This window comes from Manis pentadactyla, chromosome 4 (genome assembly GCF_030020395.1).
Source record: "Manis pentadactyla isolate mManPen7 chromosome 4, mManPen7.hap1, whole genome shotgun sequence".
NCBI lineage: Eukaryota > Metazoa > Chordata > Mammalia > Pholidota > Manidae > Manis > Manis pentadactyla.
This window is the reverse complement of record NC_080022.1, coordinates 173,889,847-173,907,610: the sequence shown is the minus strand read 5'-3', so window position 1 is coordinate 173,907,610 and position 17,764 is coordinate 173,889,847. Positions and strand designations below refer to the sequence as shown.

At 41.2% G+C, this 17,764-nt stretch overlaps 1 protein-coding gene across 6 annotated transcripts in view; it reads right to left on the bottom strand.

The window, feature by feature from the left end:
• Positions 1–17,764, bottom strand: part of KANSL1 (KAT8 regulatory NSL complex subunit 1) — a 190,823-nt gene that overhangs the window by 4,747 nt on the left and 168,312 nt on the right. For 4 of the 6 annotated variants that reach the window (XM_057501585.1, XM_057501584.1, XM_057501586.1 and 1 more), the window contains 4 exons: positions 11,629–11,800; positions 3,389–3,571; positions 2,745–2,933; positions 2,262–2,410 (listed from right to left, as the gene is read on the bottom strand). In XM_057501585.1, coding sequence (XP_057357568.1) covers positions 2,262–2,410; positions 2,745–2,933; positions 3,389–3,571; positions 11,629–11,800 — 693 coding nt within the window. The remainder of the gene's footprint in view (positions 1–2,261; positions 2,411–2,744; positions 2,934–3,388; positions 3,572–11,628; positions 11,801–17,764) is intronic. The other 2 variants (XM_057501587.1, XM_057501588.1) reach the window with 1 other exon arrangement.

The following is a 17,764-nucleotide window of genomic DNA, read 5'->3' as shown; positions in this document are numbered from 1 at the left end:
GGAAGAGGACCTGGCTGAACAGCTCCCACTCCTGGAGAAAGCAGTCCTGCTTCCACAGGGAGTTGAGATCACACTCCTTATAGGAGGGGCCGGCATCTACAGCAGCTGCAAGATCAGAGGAGGAATAAAGCAGGGAGCCAAAAGGCTTGGCTTCCTCCATGCGGGGACAAGTCCCCTAGCTGCTGGTGCCCAGACAGCAAACACCCTATCCTGAAACAGACTGGCAACCAAACTGTGAGAGGCCAGAGGGTAACAGTGGGATGACACACATGCTGCCACGGCAACAATACGGCTGGCAACACCTGTGAGGCTTTATTCAAACCCAAATCAAGGGTGGCCACCCAGAGGGGAGGGATTAGTGAAGCAAGATGAGCAGGAGGCTGTTTCCTACAACCAACCACTCTACTCTTGTTTCTGAAGGTAATGTGGCTGCTTCATTCCATCACTTCAGGACATTCTCAGAATGTTGAAAGGCAGTGCTCCCTGGCCAGGATTTTAGCTGCTGTCACCTGTGACTTGAGCTTTTCACAGTACCCTTTCCACCTCACCTTCCTTCTCCACCAAATTAGAATATTGTCACTGACCTCACAAATTTAAGATAACTGGTTAATAACCAAAATAGTTGGAGAAACTTTTGAAAATCTGGTCTGGCGAGTTTTGTGGCTGAGGATAAGTGACCTCATGCACTGAGGCCTCTCTCTGCCAGTGCCACACCTCTGCTGAAACTCCATGTCCACTACAAGAAGTGTGCCTTAAAGAAGCCTCAAGAGAGAGCTTTTCTTACTTGGTTAAAAATTAATGTGGCTGGTGGAAACAGCTGTCTATTCTCCCTCCATCTTCTTGGGCATGCAGCTAGTACCTTCATGGGACAGAGCTGGGAGTGGGTGGTGGGACTGTTCAGTGGTCTCGAGCTCCCACCCTCCACCCAGATGCCCCTGGTCCATCAGGCACTCATTTGGGCCAACTTAACTATTCCTGCTCTAGAGTCAGAGGTAGAGAGCAGGAGATGGGAACGGAAAGTGGTTGCCAAACCTGGTCCACATCAGAAGCAAGATAAAGAGTGCTTTAAAAAGTCTGTGTCTCCTCACCCCCCTTTCTGATTTTTTAAAGTCAATGAGATGATTCTGATGCACCCACCAACTTTTGTGAAGTAGCACCACACCACACCACCCTCCTCCCATTTTGTGGGCTTAGATGTTTCTTAATGTAAACTGTGAAGGGGTTTCAGAGCACCTGCCTAAGTCACCTTTGCAGTGCCCCAACCCAGGCTCACTGGTGAGGTGCAATGACTGAAGAGCTGCCTGGGTCTGGATCACAATTATAACCCCCACAAGCTGCCTGCCTCATGCAGTTTACTTACCCTTGGAAAGTCTCAAGTCTCACTGCCTACAACTGGGCAACCTGAATAACACCTACATCTCAGAGGGTGTTACAGGAATGAATGACATGACATTGCAGAACACTTAGCACTGACACAATAAACATTACATTTGCAGCATTTTATTATTACTATCACCACTGTTATTATAATTACTTTATAAAGAACCCTTTAGTGGGTACAAAGTTGCTACAGGTATATGTGTTCAAGGAAGCACACGCCAAGGAATTAAAACATTAGAATGAAATTAATGGGAATGTGTGTGTGGAATGGCTGTGCAAACAGCTTTTGGGATGGAGTGTGGCACTGTAAAAGCTGAGGCGGAGCGTCAAACAGCCTGCCATTGTGAATGGACTACATGTAAGTACTGCCGGGCAGCCTGCTGGACCTGTACCTCCGCTCTGTACACCCAAAAAGCACGGGCTCCACCTTCTCCCTTCCCGTCCAGACTCGCACTCACCACACAGTGAAAAGGAAACCAAATGTCTCCAATGCCCATAGGTATCTCTCCTTTACCATCCTTTCACGTTTACTTCTTGGACCAACAGGATTAGAGCCATGGTATTGTTGAGTCCTGTGTGAAACTGAGTCCCACTGATCTCGAATAGTCACAGACCACCTTAAGAGTTTGTCTCTCCATCAAGCTTCCTAAGGATGGCTTAGCACAGTTCCACCTCTACTACGAAAAGCAACTCAAGGAAAACAACTGAACAGGTGAAATACTACCACTTTGACTTAAAAATAAATGACCATATAGCATGATGTGTTGAGTCCGCACAACCACCCTGGGCCTCCACAGCCGTCTGGAGACGCTGTGCTACAGTTACCTGACTGAGATATAACTGCACAGGGACGTCCAGCCCAACCCCCTGCAGGTACTTACCGACGTGCTGGCTGGAATCTGTGGGCTGGAGCTGCTGGGTGCAGAGGTGTCTGACGAGGTGGAGAGTTGTCGCACCAAGGGACTGTGCGGTGGATGGTGGGTGGCCGCCAGGTAGCTCGAACTGCTCATGTCTGTGTGATGCTTTAACACTGCAGAGGTCAACAGAAGAGAGGAATACATGGCTATCTCAGACAGCTCTACTTCTAGCACAAGCTAGGAAGGCCAGCAATACACAGTAAAAGTAAAAATGCTTTCTAAGCCTAGAGGACAGAAAGATGAAGCACACTGGTCAAGGGGAGATAGGGACCAGGCAGAGGCTGCTGCAGCACTAAGAAGTGTCCTGCATTTAGAAGCAGTAGGGTCCCTCTACTCTGCCTTCCTAGAAAGTGAAGGACATAGCTGTGGGCAATTAAGAGAAGCCGACTGCCCCAGGAAGCCTTCAGCAGGTGCAAATGCAGGTAGAGGTGCCGGGCCTGGCCCTACCTTCACTTCTCTCAGATGAATGGTCTCGCAATCTCATTTTGCTGTGGTTTGGGTCGTGCACGGGTGGCGGTGGGTTGAGCAAGCGCTCTGCTTTTGGCGCTGTCACTCGCTCCACCACAGGCACGGCCCCCACATCGTCTAAGTGCTGCCTGTGGGTCCTGTCAGGCCGGGTTTGGTGATGGGACAGCTCTGAAGAGGGGAACAGAAAAAGAGCTGTGAAGTATCTTCTCTCAATCTTTTTTTGAGTTCCAAGCTCTTGAGTTCTCTCTAGGCCAGTGACAGATACCCAGGGCAGCAGGGCAGCCCCCCGGGGACTGAAGCTTCTAACAAACAGCACAATGGCCAGGACAGGCCAGGGAGCCCATAGGGGTGCCACAGAGAAAGTGCCACAAGGCTACAGAAGACAGCCTGACCGCAGGTGGACCCAAGGCCATGCCACTGATGGCTGCTCACTGTGCATTTTGGGTCCTGCCCCAAGATGCATGGTGTCTGAAATAGCTTTTGAAATCCATCGAAGATAAGCAGAAAAAGTAGACTGTGAGCTGAACTTCTATCAGTCCGTTGCCTCTCCCGACCCCAGTAACTTGAGAATATAAAAGGAACAGAAAAATTACTGGAGGACTCCCCGGTCCCCTGAAACTTACTGGCTGTTGTTAGAAAGGAGCTGACCAGCTGGTGCCTGTCTTTACGAGTTGGATCTGGCAGACTGCCTGGCATGGGTGCTCTGTGCTTAAGTGAAAACTTTTTGGGAGGTTTGATTTTGTCAAAAGGCTTGTTCTGCCACTGAGATTTCAGCATGCTCTGGAAGTGCAGGCTTGTGGGAACATCTGCAAGAAACATGAAACACTGCAGGTGAGTCCAGACACCTGGCCTCTGGGCTCCTCTCTCATCAAGTGAGGTGTGTCCACCAGTAACTGTGGCTCTACACTGGGAAAGAGTAACACATAATACCCTTTTCTGATTTGCCCAGTGGCATGATGAACAATAGGGCAGGCACTGTCATATGGAAGATCTGTTTATCTGAACTTGACCGAAGATCATGGTTTTATTCATAAGCAAGTAACTTTTGCCTTTATTTTCAAGTTCAAAACAAAAAAACCATCTAAAATACCTTTGTTAGATTGATGTAGTTATCTTTTTTTGATGTAATCTAAGTTTATTAACTTTATTTTATAAACATCTGGTTTCCCTTCTTTCAGAGACATTTAAAATGTTCAAACTTACTTCTTTCTATCAGTTTAGAATTAGCCAGGATGTATTTATTCAACAAGCATTCATCAGGAACCATATGTACTAGGTACGTCTTCCCCTCAAATAAGAACTATACCATTCTTTCCCCTCTTTCCTCCATAGCCCCACAACCTCCAACCTAGAGATTATCTAGAGTTTTTTCTTAGCTAATTAATTAATAGGCAATGTGACCTATTCATCTTTAGACTTAAATAATTTATTATTTTGTTCACCATTTATTGTACCTTTCCATTTTCTTAGTTACACTTTTAATTTTTCTAAGAATATATTCGTGAGTCATTTCTTTAGAAAAAGTATTTCTAGATTAAAACTAATTTTCTTAGACCTTCAGATATTGCTCCATTATATTCTAACATCCACTGTTACAGATAAGATGGAATCTGATTCTTACTCACTTACAAGTGATCTTTTTTGCAAAAACAAAAACAAAACCAACCAACCAAAAACTTAACAAAGTATGTATTTCATGTTTTTTGATGCTATTATAAAGGATAGCACTTAAAAATTTTTCAATTTATAGTTGTTCATTGCTAGTATATAGAAATGTGGTAATTTTTAATATATTGACCTTATATCCGATGATCTTGCTAATAAACTCATTACTAACAGGTTTTTTTAAAGTTGCTGTGGATTCATTAGGAATTTCAACATACACAAGTATGTCATCTATGAATAGAGATTGTTTTACTTCTTTCCACTTCGTATGCCTTTTACCTCTACTTCTTGCCCTCTTATGCTGGAAGAACGTCTAGCTGAAACTGAAATTTCCCTTTTCATATTCTCAATATTCTAAAATTTCACCACCATGGATACTTGTATGGGTCTTTTTACATGGTTCTGAGCTTTCCAGGGTCCCTTTTAAACCTGAAAACCAGCACATTTCTCTTTACCTCCCAGTTCCTCTTGGGAACCACTAACACCTGGGACATACTTAAAAGTTTCAGCCCCCAAGTCCATACCCAATGCTGAAGGTCAGAATGCAATACCACTGCTAGACGGAAGCAGATACGGGGGGCAGGAGGAAAATCCAACTTAGTTACTCCAAGACAAGCCCAAATTTATCACCCCGACAAATGCCCACATCCCATCCCCACTTCTCTGTGCTCTTTTCCATTGTGGGAGAAAAACCACCCCCATACAGCTCCTACCCTACAGGCATTCACTCCTCCATGTGCTTTGGGCTACTGTTTCTAGTTTTATTTCTCCAGTTATCCTGTTCTTTCATCTGTCAAAAATCACTCCAAATTCTAGTCATCAATGGGCACGCTCCCTCCACGCCCTAAACTATTACAGATGTATTTATTTTCCAAACATTTATGGGATTTTGGCTCCCAGAGAGGATGAAGGATGTGCTCCTTCTGAGCCAGGATTGGGGAGCAGAGAAGAGGGGGATCAGTGGACCCATCACTGTGGAGCTAGCATTGTGTGTGTGTCATCATGTGGGCATCAATCTTCCTCACACTTCCATGATGTAAGTATCACCATGCTCCTTCTAAAGAGCACACTTCAGAGAGGAAATTAACTGCCCAAAGTCACACAGTTTAGGAACAAACAACAACATTCAAATTCAGGGTGTGTGTAACCATAAAGCTCACAGTCTCAGCCACTACTACACCATGAAATTTATTCTTTGGTCCAGAGAATGAAAAGGTTTAATTTTGAGGTGGAATGCAGTGTTTTTGAGTTCTGCAGCTTTATGTAAAGACATTTAATCACTCTTTCCTGTAGCACAGACCATGGATTTCATGACACTTCAAAGAACAAGTTTGAACACCAGGCCTTTCAGAACTGGAATGAACATATTCCTGAATGAATAACATAGTTCCCTTCTCAAGATTTCCTCCAATGGGCAGGCAGCCTCAGCACCAGACATTGTTTCCTAATTCTGAGAAGAGACCAGTAGCCCTTAAGGCAGTGAAACAAATTAGGAAAACTATAAACCTTTTGATAATGAATATTTGTTACATGTCCAAGTACTGAGTTACAGTCTGTGAAGACACTGCTATCTTCAGAATTTTCCCTCCCACAATCATCCTTCTTTTTCCCTAAAAATAAATTCATCTATCTCAACCTTTTAAAAGAAAAAAGTAAGCTTTCAGCCACCTGGGGAAGGCCCAGCCAAGGATGTTGAATCTCACTGTGCTCCCAGACCTTCAACTCCTCCCTCAAGCCCCTCAATAAAATAGCTTGATTTCCCTTTGCCCCCCAAAATGGTCGACACTAAAGTAAAGGATTTCCCATTAATAAGCAACCAGAACCGAGTTTAACAGCTCTAATGGTACCCTTAATTTAGTGTGGTTAGGGAAAGGGGTGTACTCTAACCCCCTTAACATACAATTGAGTATTGTTAGAGGCATTCTGAGAGCTGGGCTTAACTGGGTTGTATCAAGCAGGCTCAAGAGAGGGGGGAACACTTCCTCTATACCCCAGAATACACCTGTCAGTCCATGAATTACTCTACTTGGCAAAGGCGATATAATGGGAGTGCAATGATTTCACTTCTTCCTTTTTATTTTCCCCAGTCAGTGCGCTCCCAAACCTGAAAATCAAGCCACAGAAAAAAGAAGATATAGATATGAGAGACCTGGTTATAGTAGAAATAGCAATAGGCTAAAAATAAATAGGGTTCGATTCAGGTCCTGACTCCACTGCTGAGGAGGAGGAGACAAGAACAAACCACTCAGCTGGGCTTTAGCGTCTTCATCTGTTAAAAGAATTTTAGTTAAAGAGCCATTTCAACTGTAAATCATGGACTGGCATGATCAGGGCTACATGGGGGCTGGCAACTTCCTAGCACACATGTTCTGGCTCTCCTTTCCTTTGCTGCAGACACAGGCTAAGCAACCACAACACAATTTCCTGTTGTACCCCAAGACCTCAGATCCATCTCAAAAAATCAAATAATGGAATCCAGACAGCCATTATCTATCAACTCAAGTAAGCACAAGAGAGTAACCTATTTATTCCTGCTAGACAACTGACTACTAAGTCCTCCTCTCAACTCCAACTTCTTAAACTAATGGTTCTTCAACTAAAATTCTACTCCCAATCCTCTCCCCCTCATTTAAATGCTCTGAAGTGGAAACTGGTGCAATTGTAGAGTAACGCTTTGTGCCTTGTAGAATACACCTCTTTGTGCCCTGGAGTTGTGGTTATCTAGCCAAATCAAGAGCAACCTCCCCTATAAACCCACTGAAAAAGCAGTTAGGAACAATCATAAAATATTTAAGAGACTCAGGCCTCTACACTTTGCTAGTAAGTGTGCTGTATTTTAACTACTTTCATGTGAGAATAAACAGGAATTCAGTTAAATTCCTCAGTCAGTGAACAAAAACAATCTTTTAGGAATTGCTGGTCTAAACATCTGGTCTCTGTGCAGAGCTAAAACTGAAATAGAACACAATAAGCTGGAGGACTTCACACATTTCCTACCTGCACTGGGAACAGCATTAGTGCTATTATCAGGGAAGAGGGTGAAGATGACAGATCAGGTCAGTAAAAGGAAAATAAGTGATTAATAACATCATCTTGAGCCACTATTTCCTCAAACAAAATGAAAAGACCCTGACTTCAGGCCTACCAGGGTATGATAGCACGATTTACTCGACTGTTCTGCTCAATACTTTCCACCATTTTCTCATGCACACTTTCTTTGGATATTTTTGTAATGCTCACTTCCTCCTCCTACTGGTAAGTTGCAGAAGCCTCATAAACACAGCCACTAATTGTCCTGGCAAGCTCTTTCAAAAGAGCATAGATCTTCATGGCCAGCAGGTGGTGCTCTTATTAAACCCAAGCATATTTTTACCATTCTTTTCCCCAAGGTTTATACATCCTGTACATTCAAGCTACAGATGAACTGCCTTGATTAAGTGAGGAGATAAGGAAACAAAAGCCCCTCCTTTCAGAGTACTAAAGGGATATCACACCCTAATGCCTCCACCTTCCAGCCGTTCACACAGTTCCTCAAATTCTATCATCTCTAGCCACACCAGGAGGATGGGGATGAGGTGTGGTCAAGGGAGGAGACTCTAGGATTAAAGAGTTGCAGTTGGTTCCCATCCTAACAAACTACAAAAACTAGTTAGACATCAGTAAAACTACTTAAAAATGAAAAATTGGAAATCCTGCCATCGTTAAGTATCTATAGAAGAGGTTTGCAAAGGGTGGCTCAGAGGTCAGGTTAGGGGCAGACATGTGTGACTCACAGTATTATGATGTCTTCTAGTCTTTACTGTTATTATTCTACACAGTGAAAAATGGGGATTCTCAATACTTAGGAGGTGCTGTTCACAGAATAATGGTGCCCTCTGGAGTTGGGCATCTTTGTGGCCCTGGGAATCTTCCAATTTGCAAAAAGCCTGCATTCTGAATGTAATAGCTGTTTGGATCAAAGCAAAATTACCCCAACAGGAACAGTATTAGATACAGTGATTGGGTCCCCAGGTCAACCCACATAAAGTCTAATTTATCCATAGGCAAATATGTTCATACATCCTGTTTGGGATAATAAACAAAAAACGTATTCTCCTTTCCAAGTCTCATAAGAATTATTTAATAACCAACTCTCTTGTCCAAACACCAGAGTGTGTAAGAGAGACAAAGAAAACTGGTTAGAGGCAAGCAGGAAAATGGAGATGATGGAGATCACAAAAAGGGGTGCTCCATATCTTCCCTTTCTTTCCCCCTCACTACTACCGTTAATTGTTTAGAATGGGATGGAAGGGGAAGCTTAACGGCAGGGGTCAGATACAAGGACATGATGCAGTTACTAGGGGATGGGTACCTCTAGTAGTGGTGTTGAGTGATGTAGCAGCAGATGTCAGGCAAATGGTTTGGGCTTATTTGATTAGGGGGTGAGGGAGGCAGTTCACAACTGTACATGGCAATACTGCAGACAAAGGAATGACCATTATCAGCTGATATTCAATGAGTATGGAAGAGGCATTATCAAAATCAGAACAGAACTAGAGACATTTCAGGCTTCTTTATTCAAATATGAGATCATATAATTCAACACTGTAATCCTGAGAGAGTAACCCCAAAAATGTTAAGTCTTCCTGGTGACTACATCTGTAGCCAGAGTCTAGAAACGGGTAGAAACCTGACTTCTCTTAATAACGTGGCTAGGAAGGAACATGGAAATACAGTGAAACAAAGGACAGGCATCAGATGACCCGGGTTTGAATTCGAGAGCCACCTAAACTCTGTAGCCATTTAGCCTAAGACAGACCACAACTTCTACAAACCTGTTTTTGAATCTGTAAAACTGAAGTGGCACCTTACAAGATTACTGAGAGAAGCGCTCTGCAACCCATAAATTGCTATACAAATAATTAACTCAAGTTATATAAGCTATAATTGAAATGGCAAGAGAAGGTAAAAGTCATCAGCTTGAGAATCGGACGCCCAGAGTAAACAGTTTTGTTCTAGTTAATTTACTGCTCCACCACTCCTAACCTAAACACTATCTAGTTCACTATCCATATGCTCCAAGTTTTCTAAATATTTCTACTCTTACGGGAAGTCACATGGCAGCAGAAATGTTCTACAGTGCTCGTTCTCACAGCAGAAGGGAGTTTTAATAACAAGGCATCAGACAGTATAGGATTTGGGTGGCCAAGAAAGAATTCAATAATTTGAAAACAGATAAAGAGGGGATTACAGAGTCATCCAGTGCTGGCTGGATCAACTGTCAATCAGAAGATGGGATTCTCTAGGACAGGTATCAGTAATGATTGTTTGTATAAACAAAGTTTTTTAGAACAGCCACACCCATTTGTTCACATATTTTTTATGGCTGCATTTGTGCTACATCAGCAGAGTTGTATAGTTGCAACACAGACAGTATAGCCTGCAAAGCTGAAATCACTTAGCATCTGTCCCTTTAAGAAAAAGTTTATATACTACTCATGCTAAAAGCTTCTGGTTTTTTCCTCATATTACACCAACTAAATCTTACATGCCACTTAATTCTCATTCCTCAGACTCCTACTTCAGCTATCCTCCTCTCAGGTATAGCTGACCCTTCAACAACACAGGGGTGAGAGGTACTGACCCCTGCAGAGTCAAAAATCAACATGTAACTTTTGACTCCCCACAAACTTAACTACTAATAGCCTGCTGTTGACTGGGAGCCTCACTGATAACATTAAACAGTTGAATAACACATATTTTGTATGCTGTATGCATTATATACTGTATTCCTGTAATTAAGCCAGAGGAAAAAAAGTATTTTTTCAAAACTGGCAAATCCCTCCCACCCCCAATTTTCCAACATATTTATCAAAAAACATCTGGGTTACTCTCTCAGGATTACAGTGTTGAACAATGCAGTTCAACCCATGTTGTTTAAGGGTCAGCTGTACTGTACTCCTATTTCAGTTATTTTCCTTTCAAGCACTTGTATCTGTAAGGTGTTACTAAGGACAGGGTAGAAGAAAAACCTGGTCCCTTATCCTCAGGAGCTTAAATTTAAGTCAAGGAAAACAAGTCTATAAATGGCCATAATATAAGCCATAACATATAGACAGACTATCTCAAGATTGACTTGAGAGGAAATGCTTACACTCTGTAGGTTGGGCCAGAAAATAAGATGACCTGAAAACCAACAACCAATCCAAACTATGAAATCACTGGCTTCCAGTGCTCTCCATCTAGAACAGTGGTTTCAACATTTTGTGTGCATACCCCCCACCATTTGAAGTATAATTTTGAAAAAACTCCAACTAGTTGTAAAGTATGTATTTTCTAGAATATTACACATGCTTTAAAAATATTTTTATCAACATCTTGGCATGTAAATATACTTAGCTTAATTAAGTGAAGGAAAAATTTTTCTTTTAAACCTACTTAGTCAATCTAACTTTCGTCAAAGTCTAACTGCAGACATTCTCTTAATATTTATCCTAAGGTGACAGACAAGGCATAGAATCTTGCTAGAAGTTATATTCTAAACAAAATAAGGTACCTTCCCCCTCCATCTTCATTTTTTTGAGTTCATATTTCTATTTTACTTAACTTCCACAGGATTCTCCTTCAGGAGCCACGAACTCTTGGAAACGGTCCCTTTGTTTGGTCTCCCCACTGCACAAGGTTTTTATACTTTGGGGCAAGACTCAACGTGGGCATGAGGAATGGCTTTCTTTTGTGAAACGGGAGAAGAGCAATTATGAAAAGGGAGGTGGGAAAGGAAAACTGGCAGCCACAGAGGCTTATCAGGCAGATTAACTTTAGAAAAAGAACACATACTAACACTGAGGATCTACATGTATCAACAATCTTGGAAGGCCATCACGTGACCACAGTAATATGCACACCTCCGGTATGAAGACATCCTCCCAGGACAGCACTGCCCATCCTATTTTACATCATGGCACACACAAAAAATACTTTACAGATACACTGAGGTGTAATGTACAAGGGTTCAACTATATTGAAGGGATGTGGTAATCTCTCTTAAGCAAGCTGCAATCTTTTAGTGGCACACTCTGGGCAAAAGTTCTAAGAGAAGTCTTTGTGGGTAGAAAGCAACACCTTACAGTACCTGGGTTGTACCAGGATCTTGGCTTTCTGTCACTTTGAACCCTTTAAGTCTCATTTATTAGACTTGATGTTCTGTGGCCTTTCTTACCATCTGGAAATGCTAGAACTGCGTGAACACAGGAGTCCAATTGGGAAAGGCGTTCCAACAGAGGGGCTTCATAGTGGATTTCTGGAGGCATGGTGTTGGCGCTTCCTGAACCACAGAGTGCACAGGAAGAGTTTACATCGCAACCAGGGCGCACTGTGCTGTTCCGGTGAACCTGTGAAAAGCCAGACAAAACCGACAAATCAGTGTCTGATAAAAACCCAGTTCCCCAACTCATTATGCAAAGGACCCACCCTTTCTAGGTACCTACGTGATGCTGCTAAAAGAAAGTTTGATTGGTTTGTTAAAAGATTTCCACTTTGAAATGGACTAACCTTAAAAGTAATAAAATAAACTTGCTGTTTCTTCAGTGATGAAATCCAATTATTTGAAGACTTGTGCGCTTATTACCTAGGTGTCAAACTTGCGAAAGTCTAAAGCTACTGGAACTGCTTTCTGAGAACACTCTACAAACCTGCATGCTGCTACCACCATGGTGATTTTCAGCCCGCTAAGGTGAATGGATAGCCGGCTCCTGCCTCGGGTGGGACCTAACTTGTTCTCTTCAGCAACTTCATCTACCTAAGAACCTTAATAACCAACCACACCTCTCTCGTTCTTTCCCAACTCCTCCTAAAAGACTTTCAGTGGTCTCAAACAAGGTGGCATATTTTACTGGACTAACCTAGCCCAAAGCCCACTGTTACATAAAGCTCACGCTTAAGTAATGAAAGTAATTTGGCATGGTGAGTGTTCACAACCAGTCTTTGTGTTAGATTAATTCCAAGGAGATAAAATTATTTCCATGAAGCTTTCTTTGTATACATGGGAACAGGATAAGAAATAAGCTCTCTAGCTAAGTCCACAGTGAAATATAGTTTAAGTCTTAAAAAGACTTACTCCTATAAAAAACGGGGGGGGGGGGATTTTTTATAATTTCTTGCTTTGAGGAGAAAAATTCAGGTCATGCTGAATGCAGGATCCCTAGGTTCTAGTTTATGAGGAACAAGTCTGGCCTTTGCCCAATCATGACCCATAAAAAGAGTCATCGGGCAGCACATAGTCCTAGAAGGAAAGGACTTGGCTGTGAAATGGGGGCTGTGAAATGGCTCACTGAGAAGGATGTTAGGGATGGAAGGGCACTGTCACATAAAGACAAAAGGGTAACGTTTAATTCTGCCAGTGAAAGCTCTATAACAACCGGGGGAGCTGCATTTAGTTTCAGGCAGACATGTCTGGAAAGCTGTTTGTTTACCCTTATGGACATGTAGAGGATTAGGATGAATATGAGAACAATGTGGTCTTTATCAACATTCCCCAATGCCTCCTTCTTGCAACCACATGGATGACAGGCATGCAAAGAAGGTCCTGTGGAGGTTAGATGGGGCAGACGCACTGAAGTAAGAGAAAGCCAGTAAGCTGCTGCTGCAGATGCCACTGAAAGGGAATTACATCAACTAAACATAGTACTTCTGTGTAGACAGTAACTGGTACTGTTTTGGAAAAAAAAAAAAATCCCTTGCACCCTATTTAATCAGTGCTGGCTTTCTGAAGGAGATAACATTTTGAGATAAAGAGAGGGGTACATTGGCAGGGGCGAAAACCACAGACCACACATAGATGAATGGGAGGATTTAGGTAATTACTTTTCGACTTTCTAAAAATCCTAGGGGATAATAAAGTTCTAAAGCCAGGACCAAATTTTAAACATTAAAAGATCAGAAATACATTATCAGAAAGTTAACAGTAGCCTAATGCTACATCACAATGCCTACGTCATTTACCTCATTTCATCTCATCACGCAGGCATTTATCATCTCAACATCATCACAAGGAAGAGGGTGGGTATCGTACAGTATATTTTGAGAGCAAGACCTTATTCACATAAATTTTTTATACTATATTGTTACTATAATTGTTCTTTTTTAGTTATTATTGTAAATCTACTATCCAAATAAAACATAATATGCAGAGAGGAGAATAGAGGAATGTGTAAGAAACCAGTGATGTGCTTGCCAAGGGGGTGTGGTGGTGGGGAGGAAGATTAAGAGGGCTTTCATTTTCTACATTGTGCATTTGTGTAATGCTGAGACGTTACATATTTTTGTATTCCATCTAATCAGGGAATATACATGTCCTAAAAAAGGGGCACAGACTAGTCCGTCAGTGTCTTTAAAAACATTTAAGTACAGATAATTTTCTATTCAATTAAAATGGCTGATGCTGGCAAAAAGAAACAAGAACACTCTAGTTCTTTTCAAAAAATGGAATTCTGACTTAAACCCTGACAAAGGATATTTACACACATAGAAATATCAATCTCACTTTTGAATGAAAAAAACCTGAAGTATTAATATATAGAACATAAGAGTATATAAAAATATCTTAGTACAAATTAATACAAAAATGTAATCTTTGGAACTTTTTTGAAGGACAGGTTTGGACAACTTTAAAATTAGTTAATTCATACTTGCTTTGCACAAACCCACAGCCAGAATTGATCCTACAGATATACTTGTTAAGTACACAAAGTCACACACACAAACAAGATGCCAAATTGCATGCAAGGATCCATTTGTTTTATTTTAAAATCACAACAAACATAAAAAACCTACCATGAGCAAGTGGGGATTTATTCCTGGACATCAAGGTTATTCAGTAACATGCTACCAATTAACACAATTTCAGACTTTTTAACTGCCCACTCAACATCTCCATTTACATGTCTTAATAGACATCTCAGTTCAAAATTGAACTCCTGTTCTTCCTGTCTGCTAGCTGCTTAAGTCCTAAATCCCTGGGTTCAGCCTAAAGTCTCTTCTTTTCTCATACCCCATTATCCAATCATGAAATCCGATTGTTTCCACTTTCTAAATGTATCTGGAATCTAACCACTTTAATACTACCTCAATGGCAATCACTCTGGTCTAAATCACTATCTTTTCTCATTGGGTTTCTTAAATAGCCTCCTCAACTGGTCTTCCTGCTTGCCCCTCCTTCCAACTAATCAAACATACTAGTAGTAATCTTATTTTACAACCTCAGTCAGATAGATGATGCCAGTCCTTGGTTCATAACCTTCCACATGGCTCCTGAACTCATGAGGAATAAAAACCAGAGTTCTTGCAATGGTGCACAAAAAAAGCCCTATACCTCTATCCACTCTCTGGCTTCACTGTCTTTTATTTCCCGCTTCCCTCCCACCTCATTCTGCCAGCTCTTCTGACTCCCTCGTTACTCCCCCAGCATGGCAGGCAAACTTCCTGACTGCAGTTCTTCCAAACTGGCTTCACAGTCCTTTCTCCTCACATGTCATCTTTTCCTCAAATGTCACATTCTTAAAAAGAACTTTTCTTTAAAAACATGCAAGTGAAAAAAATTCTATTCTTGACTGTAACAATCATGAAATAATACCCTGAAATAAGTTTAACAAGTCCTTGGAAGATGATAGGAAACCAATTTATTATTTTGAAAATTGGTAGATAAAAGGGAATAAACATTAATCATGCTTTTTTTTGTACAAACTGTATCTCAGGGTAAACCAATAGTTGACAAGGGCAATTTTCTTTATGAACATAGTCTAATCAATAAATAAAAGAGATGATACAGTAGAATATCACTATTATTCAACTCCTTAATGGAACACCCAGGCAATGACCATCAATGGCTGGTAACACAAAAAGAAAGAAAGACAAGACATGTGTTTTCTGATCCAAGTACACAAGCCACCTTTTTTGTCCTTTTGCTAAAACTCAAACTTAGATTTTCCCAAGTCTATATCCAACTACCAGTTTTCAGGAAATGCAGGGAATAGATTAATACATGGATGGAAGGATGGGTATGTGACAAATGTAGTAAAATGTTAATGGTAGACTCTAGGGGGTAAATAAACAGCTGTTCATTGTGAAATTTATTCACTCTATTTGAATAATTTCGTAATAAAATTTTGGAGAAGAAAACAATGACACCACCAGAGGTGTTCTTCTGGTCATGATGGAATAAGTGATCAGATGTACCCTTTGGCCATAAACTAGAAAACTGGACAATGTGCAGCTTAAGACTGAGAAACAAACAAGGCAGTCTCTGAAGCTGCATTGGCCTTCTGCCTGCAGGCACACTGCAGAATGCACAGCAGTCGGAGGGATTCTGAGCAGAGCAGGAAGGTTGTACTGAGTTGACAAAACAAACTCCCAGAAATCAGAGTTCAGAGGCTCAGGTGACTGAAAACTGTGAGGGAGAATTCTTGAGAAGAGAAAAGCTACACAGAAAAAGAGCTCCAGAGATCTTCATGAGAGCCCCTTGAAAACTTGCTGAATACTACTAAGAAGCCCACATATCGGGTGAAACCCCATCGGTTAGGAAAAGGACTACTGAGGAGCTATCAACAGAATGGTCCCAGAGCTCACACAGGTGGAGAGGCTTCCTAATGGTGACCCGCAAATTTCATGGAACATTCTGGAACAACCCCAGATGATTCCGATTTATTAGTAGAGCTAAACTAAGTAGGCTCCTCTACACCCTCCCTCATATAGGAAAAGTGACCCTTAACCAATTTATCTGCCAATAAAACAAAGCTTCTTCAAAGGCAGGTAACAATCCATATGCTTTAACAATGTAAAATTAAATGCCCAGCATCCAATAAAACACTGTTGGATATGCCAAAAGGCAAGAAAGTTACGCTTCAAGGATACACTCAGGCAAATGTAAGCCACAGGATTCAAAGGGATAAATAACCCAGTTTTCTTAACGAATAAAAGGGAAAGGGGTATGATGAATGTAGCAAACCAACACTCTGAGAGTAACTAGAGAAGCTAGACTTTAAAAAAATACAACAAAAACTTCAAGATATGAGAGAAATGCTAACACAGTATTGGAAGCCAAGATTCCAGCAAGGGAAGAATCATGAAATGTGGAGCTGCCTCCTCCTGGGGACAACAGGAGATTCTGGAAAAGATGCTTAGAATTTGGTGCCTTGGTAGAGGGCCACTTCTGTGGACAGAGAAATGAGCAGAGCTTCTGATGGTATTGTAGGGGGTGAAGGGAAACATTAGTGATTAGAAGAGCCAAATTCTCAGTGAAAAGAAAAGACAGAAAACTAAGTATGACACAAGTCAGGTCTTCACCTTAAGACATCTGGCAAATTCTGAAGCTGTGATGGATTCAGGAGGGTAAGTAGCTAAACAGAAAGCTCCTAAAAGTAAAGAGCAGTTTGTGACAATCTCACTTTGATGAGGAGACCAGAGTTAGGCATATTAACTGGCCAACATATGAGGCTCTCTTGCTGGAAGTGGGGGTAAGAGACAAGGTTATGCTCTACAAATGGAACCTGGCCAAAACTCAGCTCAGTCCTTAATAGCATTAAAGTTTCAGCCCCCATTCTATATGCCTAGCAAGGCAAGAGGGTGAATCTGCTCTGGAGAGCAAGCATTGGAATCACTAAAAGCTTTTAAATATATAATATCCAACATTGACTGAAAAGAAAACAAGCAATGGGAGCAGAGCCCCCAATGATCCAGATTTTGGAGTCAGCAGATAAGGATTTAATAAATATTATTAATATGTTCAGGAAAATACAGAGATAAAAAATCAAAAAAGTCTTAAATATGTATATGTAAATAAATCAAAAGGAAGCTTAAGAACTCAACAGATGAATTTGAGCAGAAGAGAGGATAAAAGAACCAGTAGATAATAAGAACTACATAGATTAAGCAACAAAGGGAAAAAAAGAAAATACAGAACGGAATGTAAAAGACACATAGGGCACTGTGACAAAGTCCGGTGTACTTGTAATTGGAGGCCCAGAAGAAGACAGAGAATGGAGAAAGCAGGACTTGAAGAGCTAATGACCCAGTTTGTGCTAAAACTGATTTAAGACACCAATCCACAGATTAACAAGCAGTATGAAAACACAAAGAAAACCACCTCTAAACATATCATAAAACTGTCTAAATTAAAAGGAAAAAGATGAAGAGGAAACCTATAAAATTAGATTTAAAAAACTCATAGGAATGTAGACCTTATATGGATCGATTCAAACAAACTTTAAAAATCATTTATGATAGTATTTTGGTAATATGAACATAGTCATTCATGCTAACAGTAAGAAATCACTGGTAGTTAAAAGCATTACTGGTGGCAT